Source organism: Tigriopus californicus, chromosome 12, assembly GCF_007210705.1.
Source record: "Tigriopus californicus strain San Diego chromosome 12, Tcal_SD_v2.1, whole genome shotgun sequence".
NCBI lineage: Eukaryota > Metazoa > Arthropoda > Copepoda > Harpacticoida > Harpacticidae > Tigriopus > Tigriopus californicus.
The window spans coordinates 8,724,420-8,745,764 of NC_081451.1; the positions used below are offsets into that span (position 1 = coordinate 8,724,420).

The 21,345-nt window shown below is 39.8% G+C and overlaps 4 protein-coding genes across 5 annotated transcripts in view; 2 read left to right on the forward strand and 2 right to left on the reverse strand.

Annotated features, from left to right (window-relative positions):
- The first annotated feature begins 597 nt into the window (after window positions 1–597).
- LOC131892173 (STAM-binding protein-like A) lies at window positions 598–8,349 on the forward strand. Its single transcript, XM_059241957.1, has 9 exons — window positions 598–749; window positions 4,052–4,162; window positions 4,226–4,340; window positions 5,799–5,996; window positions 6,077–6,338; window positions 7,079–7,303; window positions 7,368–7,450; window positions 7,644–7,816; window positions 8,173–8,349. The coding sequence occupies exons 2-9, from the start codon at window positions 4,080–4,082 to the stop codon at window positions 8,279–8,281; spliced, it is 1,248 nt and encodes a 415-aa protein (XP_059097940.1). The 5' UTR covers window positions 598–749; window positions 4,052–4,079; the 3' UTR covers window positions 8,282–8,349.
- LOC131892175 (hypoxanthine-guanine phosphoribosyltransferase-like) lies at window positions 8,346–10,489 on the reverse strand. Its single transcript, XM_059241959.1, has 3 exons — window positions 10,226–10,489; window positions 9,502–9,714; window positions 8,346–8,935 (listed from the first exon to the last, which is right to left on the reverse strand). Exons 1-3 carry the CDS (start codon window positions 10,410–10,412, stop codon window positions 8,649–8,651), a joined length of 687 nt encoding a protein of 228 aa, XP_059097942.1. The 5' UTR covers window positions 10,413–10,489; the 3' UTR covers window positions 8,346–8,648.
- LOC131892177 (E3 ubiquitin-protein ligase RNF181-like) lies at window positions 8,481–14,975 on the forward strand. Its single transcript, XM_059241962.1, has 4 exons — window positions 8,481–8,642; window positions 11,572–11,668; window positions 11,767–11,882; window positions 14,747–14,975. The coding sequence occupies exons 1-4, from the start codon at window positions 8,532–8,534 to the stop codon at window positions 14,879–14,881; spliced, it is 459 nt and encodes a 152-aa protein (XP_059097945.1). The 5' UTR covers window positions 8,481–8,531; the 3' UTR covers window positions 14,882–14,975.
- The window catches only part of LOC131892168 (protein argonaute-3-like), a 10,618-nt gene continuing 4,168 nt past the window's right edge, over window positions 14,896–21,345 (reverse strand). For both annotated transcript variants that reach the window (XM_059241948.1, XM_059241947.1), the window contains 10 exons: window positions 19,157–19,360; window positions 18,665–18,926; window positions 18,404–18,606; window positions 18,185–18,314; window positions 17,955–18,121; window positions 16,290–16,458; window positions 16,024–16,215; window positions 15,751–15,945; window positions 15,446–15,685; window positions 14,896–15,034 (listed from right to left, as the gene is read on the reverse strand). In XM_059241948.1, coding sequence (XP_059097931.1) covers window positions 14,948–15,034; window positions 15,446–15,685; window positions 15,751–15,945; window positions 16,024–16,215; window positions 16,290–16,458; window positions 17,955–18,121; window positions 18,185–18,314; window positions 18,404–18,606; window positions 18,665–18,926; window positions 19,157–19,360 — 1,849 coding nt within the window. In that variant the 3' untranslated portion in view covers window positions 14,896–14,947. The remainder of the gene's footprint in view (window positions 15,035–15,445; window positions 15,686–15,750; window positions 15,946–16,023; window positions 16,216–16,289; window positions 16,459–17,954; window positions 18,122–18,184; window positions 18,315–18,403; window positions 18,607–18,664; window positions 18,927–19,156; window positions 19,361–21,345) is intronic.

Sequence of the window (21,345 nt, forward strand, 5' to 3'; positions counted from 1 at the left end):
GTTGGAGGGCAATAGTGTAGATCAAGAACTCCTTGTGCAGATTTAGAAAATAGTAGTAGTCAACAAATTCCATCAGGTTTTCTTTAAACATGGATTTCCTTTATCACTAAAGTATCATTTCATACAGCCAAATATTAAATAGTTAGCAAAAATGATTAATCACGGGCAAAGATAAAAGTTGTCAAGGTTTGCCATTTTCCTACTTATTGTCACGTTATCTTTGTGTAGATGCTTGGAAGAAAGTTATCTCTCTTAACATGCATTTATTCCACAATCATTCGCCTGTTCTGCATATTTCAGCTGATGCGGCCTTCAAGCCCATTCATCCCTAATCATTCAAATATCTCCTCTGGCGATAACATTGTTGACCGTCAGTAGCGAACAGCTCCCAGCCATCAGGGTAGCCAAAATAATGTTGAAACACCCAAGTTGACACCCTCCAGAAGTGCTTGATTGCAGTCCTGAATCGACCCATTTCTTTCATAAAGCAAATAAATACACTCAAAGTTTATTATCGATATTGAAAAGACCAACAAAAGACTATTGATACGTGTAAGCTCCCCTCGGAAATAATTCACTAGCTCAGTTAGCTCCCTGTGATGATATATGTAAAAATAAGTAGCTCTGCGTCAAAGAAGATTTAGAGAAACTTGAGCCTCTTCTGCAGAGAACTGTGACTCAACAGACTATTGGGAGCGGCCCAAGGCATAAGTGAAAGAAGCTCTAGAGTAACTCTAATTTGATATATGGTGAGTGGGTTGTATTAGTGTTACCTCTGAAATGAAGGATCTTTGATGTGTTTATCTTTCTATCGCTATAACTCAAACTTACTGTGTTCAATGTGTATTATTAAGGGCTCTTTTGAAGCAATTCAGGTTTTTGGGATCGAATTCTATGAAACAATTCACTTTTTTCGTTGTATTTAAGCGAAAAACAAAAGACAATTCTTTGATTATGGGAGTGGGTGGGGTCGAACAAGTTGGCTTTCGAAATGGAGTATTGAAGTACAGGGTTGGCGCAAAGTTCGAGAGCAAAGTTGTCGTTAGCCTAAAAGGCATCACACATTCAAATTTCGGGTCATTGTTTTGGTTTCTGAGTCATTGAAGCATCCACTAGCCTTGTTTACTTTAAAGTTTTGAAACATTTTGAATAAGATTGATTATGAAGCCATCCAAAGACTTGTTATAGGACTTCACAACCAGGTCAACTCCAACCATGAAATCAAGGTGGCCATAAAGTCTTTGTAGTGTCCAAGAATATTATTACAAATACAATCCGACATTACCATGAGCTCGGTCAAATGATATTGGTGACATATTTCTTAAAATAATAAATTTAAAGATTGAAATTCAAAAATATCAGCACCAACAGTTCAGGTCTTATTTGCGGAGAGTTTTGGTGATCACTAGGCTCCTTCGAAATATGTTGAATTTTTGGCCCAAGTATGTCATTTTTATTTTACTTAAAACAACCCAAATATGTTGATTTTATGTTAACCAAAAACTTTTTGATTCGTTGTTTTTGTCCCATTTAATTATTCCTAACATAAAATTGATTTCATGGGAGGAGAGATGGCGTAGTGGTTAGTGCAGTTTCCTAGCATAAGAGAAGTCGCCAGTTTGATTCTCCCCCCTGACCTTTCTCAAAGAAACTGTTAGATGCTAGCTACACTTACAGACAGAGAACTAATCTGATACCGGACATGAAACTGCTTATCGCAATTCGCAAAAATGGGCGATGTGGTGGTTGGCTTTGCTGGTTAGGCAAGGTGCACACTCCAACCCTAGCACACCCAACCAACAAAATAGAGCAATAATTTTCCCCAAGTTTTCCTCCTTCAGTTGGTGGAGGCGATCAGTGAAGATCTGTTTAAACGCACTGAATAACCGCTCTACATCTTTGGTGAAATTATGATGCTCTAGGGTCCCTATATGAAATCAGGTATTCATTTATGAACTACCAAGGAGAATCGGCATAAGCCAAGGGGAAGCGTAAAAGGAAGAAAAGAAGAGAGGCAGAAGAATGGAAATGCCCAAAAATGTTATTTTGGGCTCCAAAAAAATATGCAAGACATGTTTTTTTATGTAAAAACATATTTGGTCTGACTCTAGTGATCACAAAAGAGTGACGTTTCCTTGCTCTAGTGTCCTTGGCTGGTGCATTCAATGATTGCCCAAGTAAAGGTCAACCATGGTCTAAACAGATGCCTGTTGTGAAGTCAGCATGGAAGGACATCCCCATTGAGACAGTCCGTGCCTTGGTGGATCCTGTTCCTAGACCCTACCATCAAATTATTTGTGCAAAAAGTGTTCAAATGGAACAATAGCGTTCCTTCTAATTGAAATTTGGTATATTTCTTAAAGCAGAATATTTTTCTTATGAGACCTTACTCAAGAAATGTTTTGAATTTTGCGTCCCACGAACTTTGTGCCACCCCTGCACGTAGCTAATTGTGTCTTACACTCATGTTAGCCTCCACCGATTAGTTGGCATTCCCATATCTTGAATTAGTGAGACAGTAGCCAATAAGTGTTATTTTTGGGTTTGAGCATAATTGCACTGAAGTTGATTGCTCTCGTGAATCAGGCTAAAAGTCTGACGACGAAACCGAACATGTAACATTATTTAAATCTTCCTTGAGCTTGTCGAATGGAGAACAGAGACTGAAACACCACGTGACTGTCCGTTTGTAAATTCATTAACTGTTGAGATAACGCACAAAGAGAATTCTTTTTGAAGATAGAATTCACCCGTTATCCATTTGAAGACATCTATCGTCTTTTTATTGAGTAGCATAGTGCCAATTATTGGTATACTTAAGATTGTCAAGCACAGGAAGGTGAGGAACTATCAAATTTGTAGTACTGACTTGTGCTTGGTTTTCCAAAGACCAACTCCACCATGAGCTAACGACAGTTGCAGTAATCTGAAGATTGTGTTTTAAATTTCAAACTTTTTGTTTTGGGCTCATTTTGTTTGCTCAATTTCATTGCTCATTTTGGGCTGTGAGGTCTTTTTTTTTTCTTGGACAAATAAGGCTTTTTCCAAAACATCATGGTTTCTACAAGACCATTAGACCAAATAATGAGGAAATTCACAAGTCTTAAGATTAGTCCATTTTTTTCCTTTATACTACGTATTAACCCATCACAATAAGGGCATCAAAATTAGATGAACAGAGAAATCCAAAGACGGAACTGAATTCTCACGCTGGTCTCTCTTAAAAACTAGACTTTTTGCTCCTTTTGAAACACTTTTACCTTTGAGTTAAGGCTTGGACGTTACTCAGAACAAGGAACTGCTCACCACAATGGTGAATGAATTTTTTATACTGGAAAGTCCAAGCGCTTAATTTGGAGCTAACGCTTCTAAAGAAATTCACCGTAGGATAAGTTGATCTGACTATTTTAAAGCATCAGAGAACATAAGGCTGTATTTTTTAAGGAGAAACACTCTTACTTTAAAAATGATCCTTTGCAACATGTCCCTGGAGTTTGGAGCGATACTTTTTCTTTGATGTGAAATGAATGTCAATCTTATGGCCAATTTCAGTTCAATTGCTTAATATCTGTCTTTGGTATTGTGGTGGCGCCACTGAGCAACAAGAATATATTTAACATTTGTAAAAACTATGAAGCCTTTATTTGGATACTAAATATTCAACATTTGGCTCTCGGAAATGTAATGGTAAGTTTTGGTTGTTTTTACCATAAACCTGCATCCCCAACAGGTTCTTTACACGTCCTTCTAATACGAATTATGTTTTGGTCAATCAGACTAACAAAAAATGTTCAAAGTGAAAACGGTTTCCTTCAAACCATACCAAGACTTCGTTGACGGATCCTCTAAATCGAGTCAAATTCTGATTGCCAAAAGCTGCAACTTTTTTCTGCCTAACGTCGGCTATTATAACTGATTCATATATGGAAAATATCTATCTGTCTCGACGACAATGGTTGATCGATCCATTGGATTAATTGGAATTTTAGGTTTCTGGAGGGAGAGATCTTCCCTATTGGAATGAAATGTACATGAGTTCTCTTCCTTCCAGAAACCGTTCCAAATTCGTCGATAAAACCATGAAAACGCCACAAGAACGACTGACCGTCATCTTCGACTTCGCCAATGACTTCCCCATTGATCCCCAAGTTCCGATTCGAAGGTAAGAGATTTGTGATGCAAAAGAGAACGCAAATATTGAATGATGTTTAAAACAATTTTGCAGATATTTTCGCTCAGGGTCGGAAATGCTCAAAATGGGCGATACCTACTACAATGAGGGCAATAACGAACACGCATACATCATGTACTTGAAGTACTTGACGCTATTTCTATCAAAGGTGAGTCCCCTGAATATCATCAACGGTTGTGCGTGTACGTTATTAGGAGGGGTCTGAAAAAAAAGTCCATGATTTACGTCAACATAGTTTGTTTTTAGGTTGTGAAAATCAGCCAAAATATGTTCCGAAAACGTAGAAATAATTTGTAATAGGGTTGTACTTTGTTTGACTGTTCAAATATTTGGGTGGTTTTCAAGGCAAAAAAGGTATCCCTACTATTTTGCACGAACTTTTTGCTCTTAGGGTAGAATCTTATTTTAAAATCAAAGAACACTTGAATTTCAAAGCATACTCATATCTACAACTTCTGAGTGGGGTTCATACAAAGAAATTAGGAATGGTTTGTAAGATCAATAACATCTAAGTCAATTGTGAACATATAACTTAAGGCATAATTCAAAGAAAAAAGTAAGCTATATCTTCAGTTACTTATCAAAGCCAATCAAAACATACATTATTAAGAAGAAATGGTAAAAAAAAAACCCTTGTTAGAGATGGAAACCTTGCCCGAGTTTCTTCCGGAAAAAAAATTATTTTAAAAAAATTCATTTGGAATGCATTTCTTCTAGATGTTACCGAAACATGCCAAAACCCCTTCAAATTCCCCCAAATCGTCGGTTTTTAGGTTACTTTATGGTCAAATTCGCGAAAAAGTTATTTCCTTCAAAATGACCAAAATAGTTTTTAAAAAAATTAACTTAGCCTAAAATTATCTTTCCGACCCCTAGGCATTCGTAATGACCTGAAAGCAAAATTACACTCTAAAAATGAAATCTATTTTAGATTGCATTTGTTTTCAACCCTTCAAAATATTAAAAGACAACCAAGTTTTATTAATGATTTGAAATATTTGGCAAACTTTTCAGGCAACTTTGAATGTAGTTTATGTTTCTGAAGAAAAGTGTCAGGCGAATAAGTGCTTCTTCAATTAGAAAAAAGGGTTAAAAAAATACATTTTGGGGCCCAAGATATAAATCATTTTTGTTTCGGAAAGACGGATAACTGGTAATTGGTAAGTGCTGGTTTTTAGCTCGGGGGGAGAAAAAGGAATGGAAAAAATATTTGGGTGCCAGAAGAGGTGCTTCAAGGGCAGAAGAAACAAAATACTGACGAGTATCGTCTTTTAAGTTGTATTTTCAAGATGAAAACAAACATTTCATCAATGTGGTCATTACTTGATTTTCTTTTCGTAGAGATTATATTTTCATGAAATTAAGGGTTATGAAGTATCTTGATTTTAGAGATAAAAACGAAGGCTCGCTTCAAAATGAGCATCAATAACTCATTGGCTTACCCTATATACCCTGAAAGCTAAGGAAGCTTATTCTTGTCAAAAATGCCAATAAATGCTCACACTGTTTGTCTGTACTCATCATATCTCTCTTCTTTTTGCCGATTTCAAACATCGCCAAGGAATGCTTATGAAAAGGTAACCTTTTCGTCGCTTAAACGTTACAGATCAGGGAGCATCCCGAATTCAAGCGAGCCGACAACAAGAGCAAGCTAAAAGCCAAAGAGCCCACTCAAAAGATCATGGCGCGATGCGAGAAAATTAAGGCCCTATTACTTCGCGAGTTTGCTCAGGAATACGAGACTTGGCTGAAAGAAGAAGAAAAACGACAGAGTCTGAAGCGACTCCAACAATTAGAACAAATGGTAAGGTTCCCAGTTCATCTTGCTGCATCCATTCCGATCAAGTTTGACTCCCAATTCGATTTTATGGCTCCTTCTCAAAGAGGTTGGACGAGGAGAATGACAAGAAGTCCAAGGAGGAGCTCGCTCAGAGTTACCATCAAGAGAAAGAAAGGTCCAAAACAGAACAGAAGGACCGAGAGATGGCCCTGTATATGCAGCTCCAGATGGAGAATGAGCACGAGATTGAGCAGACCCAGGAAGCGTTGCGAAGGAGTCAATTGAGTACGGAAGATGTGGTCCCAATGACGCCAGATCGATCTTCCAAGCCTTTGTCCAATGACCGGATGGGAATTCCAGATAATGGTAAGATCAGGTGTCTTTCGCGTGGACACTGATGCTCGTATTCGTGGACTTCTCGTAATATGGACAGAGTAGGGAAGCGAAAATACCGTACAACTGGAATCATACACTTCAATGAGGGATGATTTTAAAGGTTTTTAGTACTACTAACTCACGGTATTTTAAGAGGGAACTCTAGAGTAGCTTGGACCGAAACCAATCGCTTCTATTCCTATCTCCAATTTCTATGAGTCCCTTTCTTAGGATTGGTTTAGTAAATAAGATTTAGAACTCTTTGAACTTGCAGCTGCATGTTTTGGGCTTAACTTAGATTGCTCTCCAATAACATTATTGATCATCTAATGGAACAATTTGCGATAACAACTTGCTTGACATGGAAATGATAAGCGTAAGGGCTTTAATCAAAGTGGGATAGATTGGCCGCTTTATTAACTAACTCCTTGAAAGAAATGTATTTGTCAGGTAATTGGAATACATTTTCAGACCAAAGAGTGTTCTTGCAGTTGTCCTAATCCCTAAATAAATCAAATATATTCCCTTTCCAGGAGATATCAATGTACAGTAAATGTAATCACTTAATTAATCTTGCGATTATTGTACCTTTCATCAAGAGTTATTTCAGTTGCAGTTACTTCTTGTAATGTTTTAAAAATACAATTGGTTTACTCAAAAGTATGTCTGATTGCAATGAGTTGCATTGGCCCTCTCTGCACACGCTAATTAAGTGTCACGCTCTCAAATAGGGTCGCAATCTACGCCAGTGATCCCAAATCGAGCCAGTAAGCCCAAGCTGTCCAAGGGACTGGGCTCGTTACGGAACTTGAGCATTCCCACTGCGGTCATGGCCAAGTTCTTGTCCTTTGCTCAGAAGAACACGTCGCAGGGCAAGGAAACGGGCGCTTTCTTGGCCGGAATCATGGCCAATAACGAATTAAGAATCACCCACGTGATTTGTCCGGCTCAAACAGGTAATCTGAGCATATTCTCCCAGACTTGGATTCATCATAAAAATGTTTGCCGTTGATTTTGTAGGCAAAGCCGATTCTTTTGACACAGAAGGGGAGGAGGACATGTGGGATTATTTGGACAAACACGACCTTCTCACTCTGGGTTGGGTAAGTTATGAAGCACATTAGTCACATTTAAGTGTTAGAAGAACGCGTGATCAGATATGAATGAACCCTTACGTTCAACTTCGCTATTGCTTTAGAAACTTGTATGAGAAGGTATTTCATACTTCAAGCCAAGATTCCTCAGACATTTATTGATTCATATTGAACTGAGCAAGAGCGTTTTAATGTCCTTCAGATACACACGCATCCAACACAGACGGCCTTTCTCAGTTCGGTGGACTTGCACATGCATTTTGGGTACCAAGCTCTCTTGAACGAAGCCATAGCTATCGTTTGTGCCCCTAAGTTCAACGAGACTGGTTTCTTCACTCTCACGGCCACAGGGATGGAGCTCATATCCTGCTGCAGGTTCGTTGCCAATTATTTGATTAATATTCTTCACGTCATCATAAAGTGTGCTCTTTTTCTTCTTGGCATCTGAACAGCTCTTTTTTTTTTACTTTTGTCATACTCTTTTCGATCTCACCACCAATACGTAACAGAAGAAGTTTGAGGAGAGTTTAACAAAACTTTGAGAACTTCACAGGCTAATCAGGCTGCGCCACAATCGAGGCATAATCTAACATGATCAAAAGAGAATTCAGTGTTTCCGAAATTTGCTTTTGATTGCATCCAAAACCCTCAGAGAGATACTCTTCTTGCATACATAGTTGTAGTCAACATTTGTGAGCCATATTAATCCAATGTCATATCATTCCTTACAGACAAACTGGCTTTCACCCTCATCCCACGGAGCCTCCACTCTTTGAAGAAGGATCTCATTTCGCTCTTGACCATAATGTAGATGTAGAACTAGTCGATTTAAGTAAATAACTCCCTCCAAATTTACGGCTGTTGAATGTGATACAATACAACTGTTCAATAAAATAACTACGCATAAAGTCAGCGCTTTTTTAATCGAACTCTCTTATGAGAATTCAATCATTAGGAGCCAAATCAAACTTGCGAGGAGTCCTGTTCAATTGGACTCCATGCATGTTTTCTGGTGGAGGTAACGATTGACTAAAAAACGATCATTCTCTAAACATTAAATAACAGATCATTGCTCTTCTTCCCCCAGATTATGGCGAGTTACTTTGACGAACACGATTGCGAACCTCTGAGGCAAGGTGAGGCTCCTAATCACTTCATGGATTTTGCTCGCCTTCTAGTGGATACTGGAGCATGGAGAGAGGTAAGTTCATTCGTTATGAGACTTGTACTTCTCAACGGCCGACTGACTGATTTGGCAGATGTGCATGAGGTCCCTGAAGTTCTCGTTGTAATCAAAGTTGTATCCAATGACGAAGTGATTAGGCACTTCAAAGCCCACATAATCAGGCCTAAATCCGTCGCTAAGCGGAGTGCGCTTCCTCGCGAGACACGCAACCTTCACCGACTTTGGGTCGCACTTGGTCAACAGTTCCAAAAGCTTTTTCATTGTGCGCCCTGTGTCGACAATGTCCTCTACCACAAGAACATTTTTGCCTGAAAATAATATTGTCAAAATATGAATTATTCTCATGATTGTGGGCTAACATGTTGAGATCTGTTATCAGATTTTTTGTTTAATAGAATTAAAAACTAGTAGATCTCAGTTCGTGAGAGCAGAATCAAAGAAAAAATTAATAACCAGCTGATTGATTACCTGTTTTGAAGGGCGCAGAATGTGAAGGTAAATGAATTTTAATGTTCTACCAGACCTGCGATGTGATAACAGTTACTTTTCCATAAAAATTACATTTGAAATCAAAGTAATTCTAATTTATCACATTTCAGGCGATGATATTCAGAAATTTCAATAACAAATTACACCTCTCATAGATTTAGATTCCGCGGCCTACTCCTAAATTAAGTTTTATTTGAGTTGTTCGAAGTTACATTTATTTAATAAGTTACATTTAAAAACTTAATTGCCACACGTTTGTTTACGTGTGTTCACGTTTTGTAATAGAGATCGTAGCATCAGTAGAATAACCTGATGAGGATACAGAATACCAATGTTATCCTCATCCTCCATATCCACTTTCTTATTTGTTCATGGTAGGTATTACCCTTGAGTGTCTCCAAGTTGTAGCCACCAACGACTTTGACGTCACCAGTGGAATCCGTGTTCTCGTAACTCTTCAGACGAATAAAATCCACCGTCATGTAGATGCTTCCTCCGGAGTTATGACTGCTGTTAATGATACTGAGTTTATCGTGGAGATCAGCGAAGAACCGGTATCCTCCTTTTAGTACACATAGAGTAACCAGCGAGTCCATCCCTTTTTGGAAAAAAATAAAGTTTATTTGATACGTTAAAAACCTACAATTCAAAATAAGTATTTGCAAATTTGGTTTTTTTTGTCAGAAGTGGGATGAATACATTGATTGTTACCCCCGTGTCGGTTTCTCACTTGAATAACCGATTCATATCAAGTCACGAAATCAATAAAGAATCTTAGTTAAAAAAGAACAATAATGCTAATATGCAAAATAAAGTGATGGATCCATAATTGGGGCCGAAGGTACGAACCTTTTGGAAAATTGACAAACTGAATCACATATTCGATATAAAAAAATCAACTCTAGACAAGCTAATTAGCAAACTTGATTGGTACGTTTCATGACAATTGGGTCATCGAACACACAAATGGGCATTTACCGTTCCCTGACAACAAGCCGACAATCCAATAGAAGTCCAATAAAGCAGGCCCATTTCGTACATCGTTTTACAATAAAATTTTCGAATGTGGAAGAATCGAGATGTAGTACAATTACACATGGAATATCTACCTGTTTCTCGGGAATCTGTGAAGATGTCATTGGCCAACTTGGTGATTCGGTCCTGGATCATACCATGGGGAACTAGCACCTTGTGAATAGACTCTTGATAGTGCTTCTGGATGCAAAAGGCATCCTTGTTGAAGCCTTCAAAGTCATCGCTAATATTCACGGTCTTGGGTAGATTGAGACTTGCCATAGCTAGAAGAACTCAGACGACTGGTCATGAGTACGAATGGAATCGACCACAGGTGAAGTGTATCTTTGGGTTGAGAACTTGATCCCCTAGCAACCCCAAGTGCTGTGGCGAGACCTGAAAACCGGCTTTTAAAGTCCCCCTCACTCACTACCACGACATTTGTACGAAAGAATGAATTTTGCTGCTTTTTGCTTGTTTCTTTGGGATGTTTGGGTCGGAGGGTGCACCTCGCCCGGCCAGAGATATTTTCATTTTAATGAAAGGAGAGTTTAGACAAACATCATAACCAACTTGCTGTGTGATCCACTTGTCATTATTGGTGTATTTCTATCACTGCACTACCTTCTTAGTTCATTATCAGATTACAGTTTGCTTGAACAAACCGGCATATTGAAAGAAATTGCAAAATGTTAGGCACACTTACAAGGTTATCCATTGAATTTCTTTATTTCAATTAAAATTAAGAAAGATAATTTTTTTATCGCAATGATATAAGGACACCTTTTTAGGTGATATGGATGTTATAGTAAACAATTGATTCTCTTCTGGAGTCTAGTGTTATTGCTTAGGGCACTTTTGTTCACTAAATGATTTGAGGTTTTGGTTGGATCAAACCCATGATTCTCAACAAGCAAGCTCAAATGCATCTCCCTTTTTGCTGGCTTTCTCAAAGAGAAAAAAGGGAGTTGAATTTGATATAATTGCTAGAAACTTTTAGGTGGAGACCCCTGTTAACTTATAGCCATTAGTTTGAGTTCATTCGTAATTGGTTACAATTGTTTGAAATGTTATTGCAGTCATAAGATCAACTTCAAATACATAACAGGTCTAACCGAAACAAGAAAACCTCTTAGACCGAAAAAAATACTGGACCGAAATACTCACTTGACTGTAGCGGTGCTTGCTCGTGTACTGCTTGCTCTGTCATGTGATTCAAGTGAGTGGATGACAGAACTAATGAATCACATGACAGAGCAAGCAGTACACGAGCAAGCACGCGATACATGACCATTATTTTTAAAAGTATTCACATATTTTATGGGCTTTTCAAATTGAAGCTTGATATTGTTTGCAAATAACTATCAAAATCCCGCTTAAAACTAAACGGAGGTTCATCTAAAACGTAAAATCATTTGGATTTCTTTCATTTGATTTTTAGGATGAATTTGCAGCCATTTTCTCCGACCGACCTCCGCCTCCCACTTCCAAAAAGTTCTTGGAAGAAGATATGGAAGAAAAAATGATCAGGAATGAATGTAAGGAGAACAGAACCTTTTGTCATATAGTTCCAGAAGCAATTATCTAACCATAAAAAGCCATTAAAAAACATGCTTGATCATGCTTTCACCTTTAGGTGATGAGTTTGAATGTCCGATTTGTTTGAAAAAATGCGAGCAAGACGACTTGATAAACGTGCTTCCTTGCAAGCACAAGTTTCATCCTGAGTGCATCCTTCCTTGGCTGAAAAAGGTAAGCCAGTGATTGGTGGGGGCTCCCTTACTAATACATTTTAGTTGCGGATTAAGTGAATATGAATGTTTACTTAAAAAAAAAAAATCAAAATCCACGCTTTGCTTTCATAATAACACCATTCGTGCGCTTTAAAACCGATTAGCAAGGGGATCCTCTATTTATAATGAAATTGACCAAAAATGGCTTTTTATCCAATAATTCGATTTAGTACATTACGTGCTCATATCGTGGGAGCTGCGGTTCGTACGTTGCATGCTGATTTCAGCTTGCCCACGGTTTGATTTCACCACACGCTCTAGTCAGTCTTTCGGTGACATTGGGCCGGTTGAAGATTGTGCAGTTTCAAAGAAATTTTTAACCTGCTCTGATCTGATGGAAACCTTTATCATTTTTTCTACACTTTGGAACAGGATTTTTTTGTCATCTACCGGGTGCGCCATATTATCGTCTACACTGCGTCCATGGGAGGTCTGGCTAAATTTCCTCTTCTTGACATAGCTTGCATGTGATCATTACCAACCATGGTCGAGCATATTACCGGTCTAAATTTAAAAATAGACAACATAGCCTCTTAAACATGCAACAAGTGCGGAAGAGGGTTGTGGCTAGACTTCTTTTTTTGAATAAAACATTTTTCGAAAAATCGGGAAAACTCTTCATTCGGTTTATCGAAAATCTGCCAGCACCGGAGAACCGAAAAATTGTTCAATCTATTTCCCGCCTATTCATCGGGCTCAAGCACTCCTTAAGGTCCATAACCAGTAAATGTCCAACTAAAGGTTGGGGTTTAACACTAGAAAAATAATTTAGACAAAGAAAGACAGAAATGTCAATATCAATGTATTTATGGTTTTGTTATCCAAGACCAGCCTTTTACAAGGAAAATATGATTTATGTTCGCTGAAAGGATATTTCAATGCCCAAGCTTAGTATGCTCAGAAAGAACTCTTCACATAAATACTTTCTAGTTCATGATACATGTATATAAAAGCTGAGTTGTCTGATGTAATCAAGGAGGCACAGTTCCCCAGAGGATGTTAGTTTGAATCTTGCCTTTGGAAGACACCCTTATAAAGGGGGAGATGTGGTGCAGTGATTAGAGAAGTTTTCTTTCATGTGAGAGGTTGCTGGTTTGATTCTCCTCCCTGGCCTATCTCATGGAGACTTCTATTCCATATTTAGCTAAAGTTAAGAGAAAAATCGAAGTCTTTGACAATTGGAAGTTGTGGTGCTTGTTAAAAATCCTGATTTCTTTATGATCTTATTTCATAGAGTGAAAGAGATGCCCTGGTCAATTGCACTGGCTTTTATTTCCTTAAATCGCCTTTATAAAGTCCATTGTATTAAAGTTTAGGGAGTGCCAGATATGCCTTTTTTCCAAATATTGTTGAAAAAGCCATATGTCTGTTGCCGGTTGCTTTTGGTGGTGGCATGTAGCACAATTGTAAACAAGATTTTTTTTGGCAAAGATGAAATGGTCCTCCATATCTAAGTCAACTAGAAATGGGTAAAACTGCAGAACCATGGCACCAGGTTTTGTAATGGTCTGAAACCAATGTTTACTTTACATTTGAAAGCAAGCAATAGTGCATATATGAATGACAAAATGACGTGCTCTTTCAAGCGGCAAGGACTTTACAGTCGCAGTGACGTACCCAACACACTTCCTTCTACTTCGATGATTTTTTCGGTAATTTCTTGAAAAACCGAAAAAGGGCCCTTTTTCGTTTCGGGTATTCGGTCTTCTATTTCTAAAAATTAAAAGTCTGTTTGTGGCCAAACTTGAGGAAGGTGATACCACCCTGAAATTGCCATTGGTTTTGGCATCCACCGCACCTTGGGTTACAATATTAATAAGCTCCATGCCGCCACCAGAGTATTCTTCATGTCTAGACCTATCTTAAACAAAGGTTGGACTCCAGAGCAATGAGGTTCAAATTAGTTTGGCCGTCAAACAGCCTTAACCTGAATTCCCTAGATTTCAGCATCTGGGGGCATGTGGAGACCAAGGCTGGTGCCACCATCCACAGCAATATGGGTAAGCTGAAGGCGTCAGTTGGTGAGACCTGGGCTGCTATGTCACAAACTTCTAGAAATATGGACTGCAAACAAGCATCCTGCCAAATTGGCCTACTCTTGGTCATCGAGTAACTTTTTGAATAAAAGTAATCAAATAAGAAATGCAGATCTCCTTGATTGCAGGTAGGTTATTTTTCGATCAGATACAATATCATATCAAAGTGTTTAATTTCAAAGTTTTGTTGCCAAAAGCTCATGTAGCTGACCAAGAGCATGCTGAAAATTCGAACTCTATGTAATCTTTACTACATAACTTTGGACACGTCTCCTGAGTTCCCCAAGCTTAGTTATTGGCTCATATTTGGACAAAAAAGTGAACACTTTAGGAGATAGGAAATTTTTGCTTCCATTTGCAGTCCACATTTCTAGAAGTGCGTGAGTATGGGTACTTTAAAAAGATTTTCGCCAACTTTTCACCCAGACTCTAGCCCTGCGTGACGGTCAAAGGCGTTTTTTATGAAACATAATGCTTCAATGTATGCCTTCCAACTTCAATTTTTTGTCTTAAGCTCTTCGACTCATTTCAAATGATTTCTACTTCATTGACACCATTTAAATCAATATTTAGATTATAATATGGCGTACCCGGTATTAATTCATTGTTGTTCAATTTGGACCAAATTGAGTCAGTGTTGACTCTTAAAGAGCTAGACTGAAGTTCGGTTTTCTAATCAATTCTTCCGCCCCCCACCCTTCCATTTCTCAAACTATCTGGTCCAATTGTAGCTCTACATAAATATACGCTTGAGGAACTGACAATAACTGATCTTTCTTACTTTCAGACAAGTTCTTGTCCGCTTTGTCGGTTTGAATTACCCACAGACGACCCGAACTACGAGGAGATGAAGAAGCAACGGAAGCGTGATATCAACAAAAAGAAGGATATTGAAGCACTTCACGATTCGATGTTTGGCTGATTGATTTCATCCGCTTTTTTTGATTAATTGGGCGTTTATTAGGCATTTGCACCTTTAATTGACACTTTACAAATAAAACAAATTCGTTTTTTGAGATGTATGGACTTGCTTCTTGAGGAATTCTCCACAAAGGTTGGCCACCTTATGCGCGTACTGAAAATGAAAAAAAGAATACATTAAATACAAGAGGAACTACCAAAGAATTTGAAATATATTGGGTCTTTTATATGATTGCGCCAGAGCATATTTTTATGATTTTGAGCTACAGGATTCCTTGGTAGAAAATCGAGTCCAGTTCCAGGTCATTTATCCTGAAAATAAGTGCTCGTTAAAAATACCACATGTTTGCTCATTAACGTGCTAGCAGGAACCGTACTTTCGAGCTTAAAAGATATTTATTTGTGTTTTCTTTTCGTTTGTTTTCAGGAACAGTAGATTTTTTGTATACTTGGGAAATTTCTACATATAAGCACTGACGTTTACTTGGCTTGTAGGTCACCACAAGTATCCCACCTCTAGTAACACCCTGCCAAGACAGGAAACACACTGTATGTATGTACTTACCAAACAAGGCGCAGGAACCCTCACTGGCCCGGTAAAATTGTAATACAAATATGTAAGCATATAAGTGAGTCTTTGAACACGATCCGGACCCAGCTCAAGCTCATCCAAAAGAACCGTGTAATGCGTGGGAGAAACTGTTCCTTGGGTCACTTTTTGGGACACCAAGTAGAAGTTGAATTGTTGGCGTCTGGTCACCGTGTGATCCAGAACTGTTCCCGGTGGCGGATTATCGTGTGTGTCCTATGAAATTTATCATGTTTATATGATAGGTTGTTAGTCAGATGGTTGTTGATCTTTGTTCTCACCCCTTGGATCAAGAACATGCGGGTCTTGATCCGTTTGGAAACGATGACAAAAGTGATTTGGACCTTCTTCTCAGGGGCGATCCTCTTCAAAGTGGATCTCATTTGTTCGATTTCCAGGGTCTCAGTAACTTCAAAGCGACTATCCCCCACTCCATCCCGATAGACAACGATCTTATCAGGATATTGGTTGTTAAGCTAGATTTGATAAGAGGACATGGGTCTAGTAAGCGGATGCTCAGCTCACAAGTTGGCGATTGTTTCAGGAATGCAAACCTCATAGTAGGCTTTGAGAGCTCTTCCAAAGATGTCGGAGATGTTGTTCATGATCTCGTTTTCGTACTGATGCTGACGAGAATCCGAAAACCAACAAGTGAACGTTCGATTCAGAGAAGCCACAAATCCTGACCAAGATTTGCCGCCATCGGCATTGTGGTAGACGTCAATTCCAATGACCATCGCATTACTCTGTTTGAATACAAAAATGCACCTAATTTTCAATGACTTCATTACTGATATGAGGTTGGAGCGCAGATACTTACAAATGGACTGGATATGCCCCAATTGGCTCCACCTAATTTGGCATTCACTTGGATGGCGAGCTTCTGAACCACCTGAATTTGATTGCGGCCATTGGAAATGCTCTTGGTTAAGACAAATTGGGATGGGATGCCCAATTCCACCAAACACGTTTTCTTAACGGCACCATATCTGTTAAAAAGTGAAAAGTCGAGTTAGTGGATGACCTTACGGCACTCACGGTTTCGCATTCATAAGGGCCCTTTTTGGCAACGTGTTACAGCCCAAAAAAAATGGGGAAGAGAGACGGGAGTTTGCTAAATAACTACTTGTGACATGCCATGAAAGCGATTTTTTTTTCCACACATTATGTGACCCAGGTCACTAATTTTGCATAAGGTTTTGATAGAATTAGCCAAAATACAACACCAACGCACTATAATAAAAAAAAGAGGAATCGGCCCAATTGGCCCTTTATGTGGTAGAGGCTGACTCACAAAGCGCCCTCTGAAGTGCAGTACGTAAACCATATTTCGTGGAGGGTAAAAAGCCTATTAGTCTGAATTGAAGTGAAAGAGGCTAATGGACTTGATTTTAGTTTTTAAAACTGGCGTGATGAAACTTGCTGTGCAATCAAAATAGCTGCGAATTGCAAGTACTGCCAAACAATACCTTACCCTCGCGGAAAACAGGTAAGAATAAAAGGTTATTATAAGCTAAAAGAAAAAAAAATATCGATTGTAAAAGGTCGTCAAATTTTGACCTATCTATTCACATGGGAGCAGATTTGTTTAAGTAAGAATGAACACGCTAGCAAAACCTTAATTTTTAATTCGGTAAAAATAAGTGTTTAGTTTTGAGAAATTTTCTAAACCAGGAAGCAATTGTGAACCCCTAAACTTGAAATCTCATATCTTTTTAATTTCAAAATATAATTTTAACGGGACCAAAAAGTACGGCCATTTGAAAAATGTTACATTTGACGTATCATTGGTCAGTAGTTTTTCCACCTTAATTTTTTAACCATCATGGGGTGTTAATACTGGTATTGCGATTTTTTCGGTTTTTTGAAAACGAACAGGAAATCGATATGACATTGACCTTGTTAGACAATAGTGCATGTACGTAGCTCAAATATCTTTTATAGTCATTGCTTTTTCAAAGCTCGTTTTTTGTTTGCGAAATCGGTGAGAAAATAGTAGCGGAATCAAGAGTAGCCGAACAAAAAACTACACTAAATACATATTTATTATGTTCGCATGAAAAAGGTAGAAAATTGAAATTTTCCCCAAGAATGAACGTGTTAGGGATATTGACCACAAAAGGTTCATCGGTTGCGATTACTTTGCGTTAAAATGTCATCGATTGAATTAAACTACACCTCAATGCGATTGCAATTTCAATTACAAATAGACCACACGTCTGAGTTTCCAAAAATCTGAAGTCATAAGTTAGTAGTGTTCACATATCCCTTCATTATTTTCTCCTTCTAAAAAAAGTTATTTGGATCTCTGGTTTGCCAATTCTACGTTTAACTTGACCTTTTTGGGTGGCTAGATTATCCTATTCTAGAAATGACCTGCGGCATAAATCAATGCAATTTTGTATGATTATCATTGCCCGATCATCAATCTAATTCGTGCAACTAAAAGACAAATAAAAAAGATAGAGAAGGATATTTTGCTTACCTGTCTGCACGTTTGGTTCGAGCCACAACCAAGACCATCTCCAGAGGATGGTTTTGGTGCTCACGATGAATCACTTTGACCACCTCGTCAGTGCGATCCTGGTTGAGAAGAATTGTCCTCGGATCATAGATGGTCATACCCAATTTGTCGCATTGCTTATGCCAAGTCTAAAAAGAAATATCGATCTGTATTCCATTCCTAGAAACGCAAATATGAAGGATGCGACTTACCGAGATGAACCCTTCAATCTCTCTGGTGTCTCGGCGATCTCCAATGATCAACCAGTTCTTCAACTTGGCCCCTGACATCATTTGCTCGCCTTGCAGAGCTCGGTCAAAGTCGCCGCAGATTCCTTTCCGCCTATAATATCAGGCATAGAAAAGATCAAACATATTGGACGACCAAATGGGACCCACTACCAGATAGAGATCAAACCCAGGAAGACTTACACTGAGGAGTTTCCAAAGAGGAGACCGACTCCCTTCATGCATCTGCCATCAACACTCAAGGCGGCATCAGCCAATTCCAATCCCCAATCTGACAGAATTTGAGAGGCCTCCGCGGAGGACTTGACACTGGACACGAACATTTGTAGGGCCTTGTGGCGTTTGGCGGGGGTTGAACCGATTATATTAACCACAGTGCGCATTGCCTGCAAGTAAGGAGGATTAGTCAAGTTCAGAGAGGTGGGTGAGCTGTGCGTGTTTTACCCTATGGTCTTTCCGAAGGTTCTCATCCAGGCCGGTCAAATGACACAATTCAGGCACAAGACAGATGACCATGTCTTTGTTCCATTCATCCGTTTTCTTGGGCTTGGAAATCAAGAGAGCTTGCTTCGTGTCGGCAATGTCGATGCCATATTGACGCTTGTAGTACTCCAAGTAAGTAGTCTTTCCACGGGAGGTTTCGAACTCAGATTCTGGACTTGCATAGAAGTCCACATCGTCTATCCGGTAGGTTCGGTTGTTGTATCTGGATGCAAGGAATATATACACATTTCACATTGGGATTGCCTTGAGAAATGAGAAGGATCCGTCAAAGGAACATTATGAGTAATTAACTTCGTAAATTAGTGAACAATGATTCCTTGTATTGTTTTGAAATTTATGACTTTTGTCTGATGATTGGGTTGTTTCTTGGATAAATAGTAAAAAAATTGTCTTGATGATATAGCTAAAATCCCATTTTTACCCGACTCTTACCTAGTCAGCACCACTTGTCCCATGATGGCTTGTTTGACGGCATGGCAAAAATTAGGTCGGCTCTTCATGTTTCGAAAATGGATTTCCTTGATCAAGTCATGAACGGTGTCCGTCCTCAGAACACGATGGACGGTGTCGCAAACCAGCTTCAAGCCCCCATCATACTCGTCCACAGCGGTGGCATATCCGGGCCAAATCTCCAACCTACAATGGAGATAAGTGATTCATTCATTAATATCGATTCGCACTCATTCATATCCGTTCCTACTCAGTTACGCAGTCATTAATTCATTCATTCGTCGAGCAATTGTTTTTTTTCCTTTGCCGGATCAAATACACCGTGGTTGGAGAAGAATAAGGCTTAAGTACATATAACTGATTATCTCCTTTAATATGACATTATTTTGTGTCCGTAATTCATATCACAAGTCTCTGAGGAGCGCCGAGTCAGCCCACCAAAGGTTGGAAGTGGAGAACCTGCTCTCTTCATCGGCCTCGTCCCGGATGGCGGGCTTGTACAAACGTGCCAAAAAGCCCGCCACCAACTCGGAAATTCCAGTGAGCAAATTCCTCCTCCACTGTCAAGAACTGTTTGCATCAACATCGGAAACAGTAGTGGAGGAGGTCCAGGGCTGCCCAGAAGAACACCATCCCCTTTTGCAGCCCTTCACGGAACCCGAGATGGACGTGGCCTTCAAGAAGATGAAGAGCAAAGCCCCCTCAACATCTGGGGTCTCTCCTTTCCAACTTTCACTTCTCCGGATCCAAACCCAGCCACTCCTCCAAGATCTTTTCAGCCTCGCCCTCCATTCTTCCTTCTTCCCACCAGCGTGGATGGAGTCAGCCATCATCTTCATCCATAAGAAGGGGCCCAGGGACATTCCAAACAACCATCGGACCATCGCCCTGGAGAACCCCTTCTTGAAGATGATGTCCACCCTATTAGCTGCCCGCTTCTCCGGATTGGCCGAGGATAGGGATCTCCTTCCCCAGTTCCAATTCGGTTTCCGGAGAAGCCGCTCAACCACCACGGCAGCCACTCTCCTCTATGAAATTGTGCATTCCAACATCAGCAACAAGAGGAGAGTGTATGGATGCTTTGTGGATTTCTCCAAAGCATTCGACAGGGTGGACCGAACGCGGTTATTCCTCAAACTCCAACTGTGGGGAGTTCCGCGTTCAATCTGTGTCCTGCTGTCCAACATCTATGCGGGACTCAGATGCTCCATTCGTTCTGGTGAGGACCTATCCCCCTGCTACTTCACTTCCATTGGCCTTCCGCAGGGGGATCCACTATCGCCAATTCTTTTCAATCTTTATGTATCCGACCTGCCTGAAGCCCTCACTCACCAAGGCCCCACCATCAACCATTTTCCTATTCAATATATTCAATATGCAGACGACCTGGTTCTCTTGGCTAATTCAGCCGTGGAATTGCAAAATGCCATCAATGCACTCCACGGTTATTGCCAAGAGAACGGCCTTCAAGTCAACACCATCAAGACGAAGGCCATGGTTTTCCATAAAGGTCGTCTGCCTCCCACCTCCTTCCATATTAACAATAGTCCGATTGAAATCGTCAATAGTTTTAACTATGTCGGTTTCACCTTCTCCACCCAACTCTCATTCACCAATCACCTCAAATCCACAATAACTAAGGCCAGGGCCAGGATCGGATACATATGCAATAGACTTCCCATGAAGAATCTTCCCCTCCCAATAGTCCTTCAACTCTTCCGGATCTACGTCACCCCAATTTTTCTCTACGGCCTACACCTTTGGTTTCCCAACTCCGCCCAATCCGCCCTCAAATCCGCCGATGCCACCTACACCAAGTTCCTCAAGCGATACCTCTGCGTGCCCCAATATGCCAACAATGCATGGACACATTTTCTATGTGAAACCGAGCCCCTCACCATCGGGCTGGCAAGGTTAGTGTCCAACAGTGTTGGGAACCTGACCTTTCCGGAGGTGATGTCCGGACACAAGTTGTCCTTCCCGGTCAAGGACTTGCTAACACCTTATTGTCCTTGGCCCGACATCCCTTCGGAGTATTGGCGGTCACGTACCTTTGTCCGTCTCCCAGCCAAATGCCATCAGCGACGGGAGTTGACAAAGGATCTGTTCAATCTGGCCCATCCACTCTACTGCAATAACCAAGATTTTCATCACTTACCTCTACCTACCTG

Excerpts from the sequence above, each read along its gene's own strand:
- LOC131892173 (XM_059241957.1), top strand. The coding sequence starts at position 4,080 with ATGAAAACGCCACAAGAACGACTGACCGTCATCTTCGACTTCGCCAAT. Across the intron at positions 4,341-5,798 it reads TGACGCTATTTCTATCAAAG|ATCAGGGAGCATCCCGAATT; the intron begins GTGAGTCCCCTG and ends TAAACGTTACAG. Across the intron at positions 5,997-6,076 it reads TCCAACAATTAGAACAAATG|AGGTTGGACGAGGAGAATGA; the intron begins GTAAGGTTCCCA and ends TCCTTCTCAAAG.
- LOC131892177 (XM_059241962.1), top strand. The coding sequence starts at position 8,532 with ATGGCGAGTTACTTTGACGAACACGATTGCGAACCTCTGAGGCAAGGT. Across the intron at positions 8,643-11,571 it reads ATACTGGAGCATGGAGAGAG|GATGAATTTGCAGCCATTTT; the intron begins GTAAGTTCATTC and ends TTTGATTTTTAG. Across the intron at positions 11,669-11,766 it reads AAAAATGATCAGGAATGAAT|GTGATGAGTTTGAATGTCCG; the intron begins GTAAGGAGAACA and ends TTTCACCTTTAG.
- LOC131892175 (XM_059241959.1), bottom strand. The coding sequence starts at position 10,412 with ATGGCAAGTCTCAATCTACCCAAGACCGTGAATATTAGCGATGACTTT. Across the intron at positions 9,715-10,225 it reads CACAGATTCCCGAGAAACAG|GGATGGACTCGCTGGTTACT; the intron begins GTAGATATTCCA and ends TTTTCCAAAAAG. Across the intron at positions 8,936-9,501 it reads CAACTTGGAGACACTCAAGG|GCAAAAATGTTCTTGTGGTA; the intron begins GTAATACCTACC and ends TATTATTTTCAG.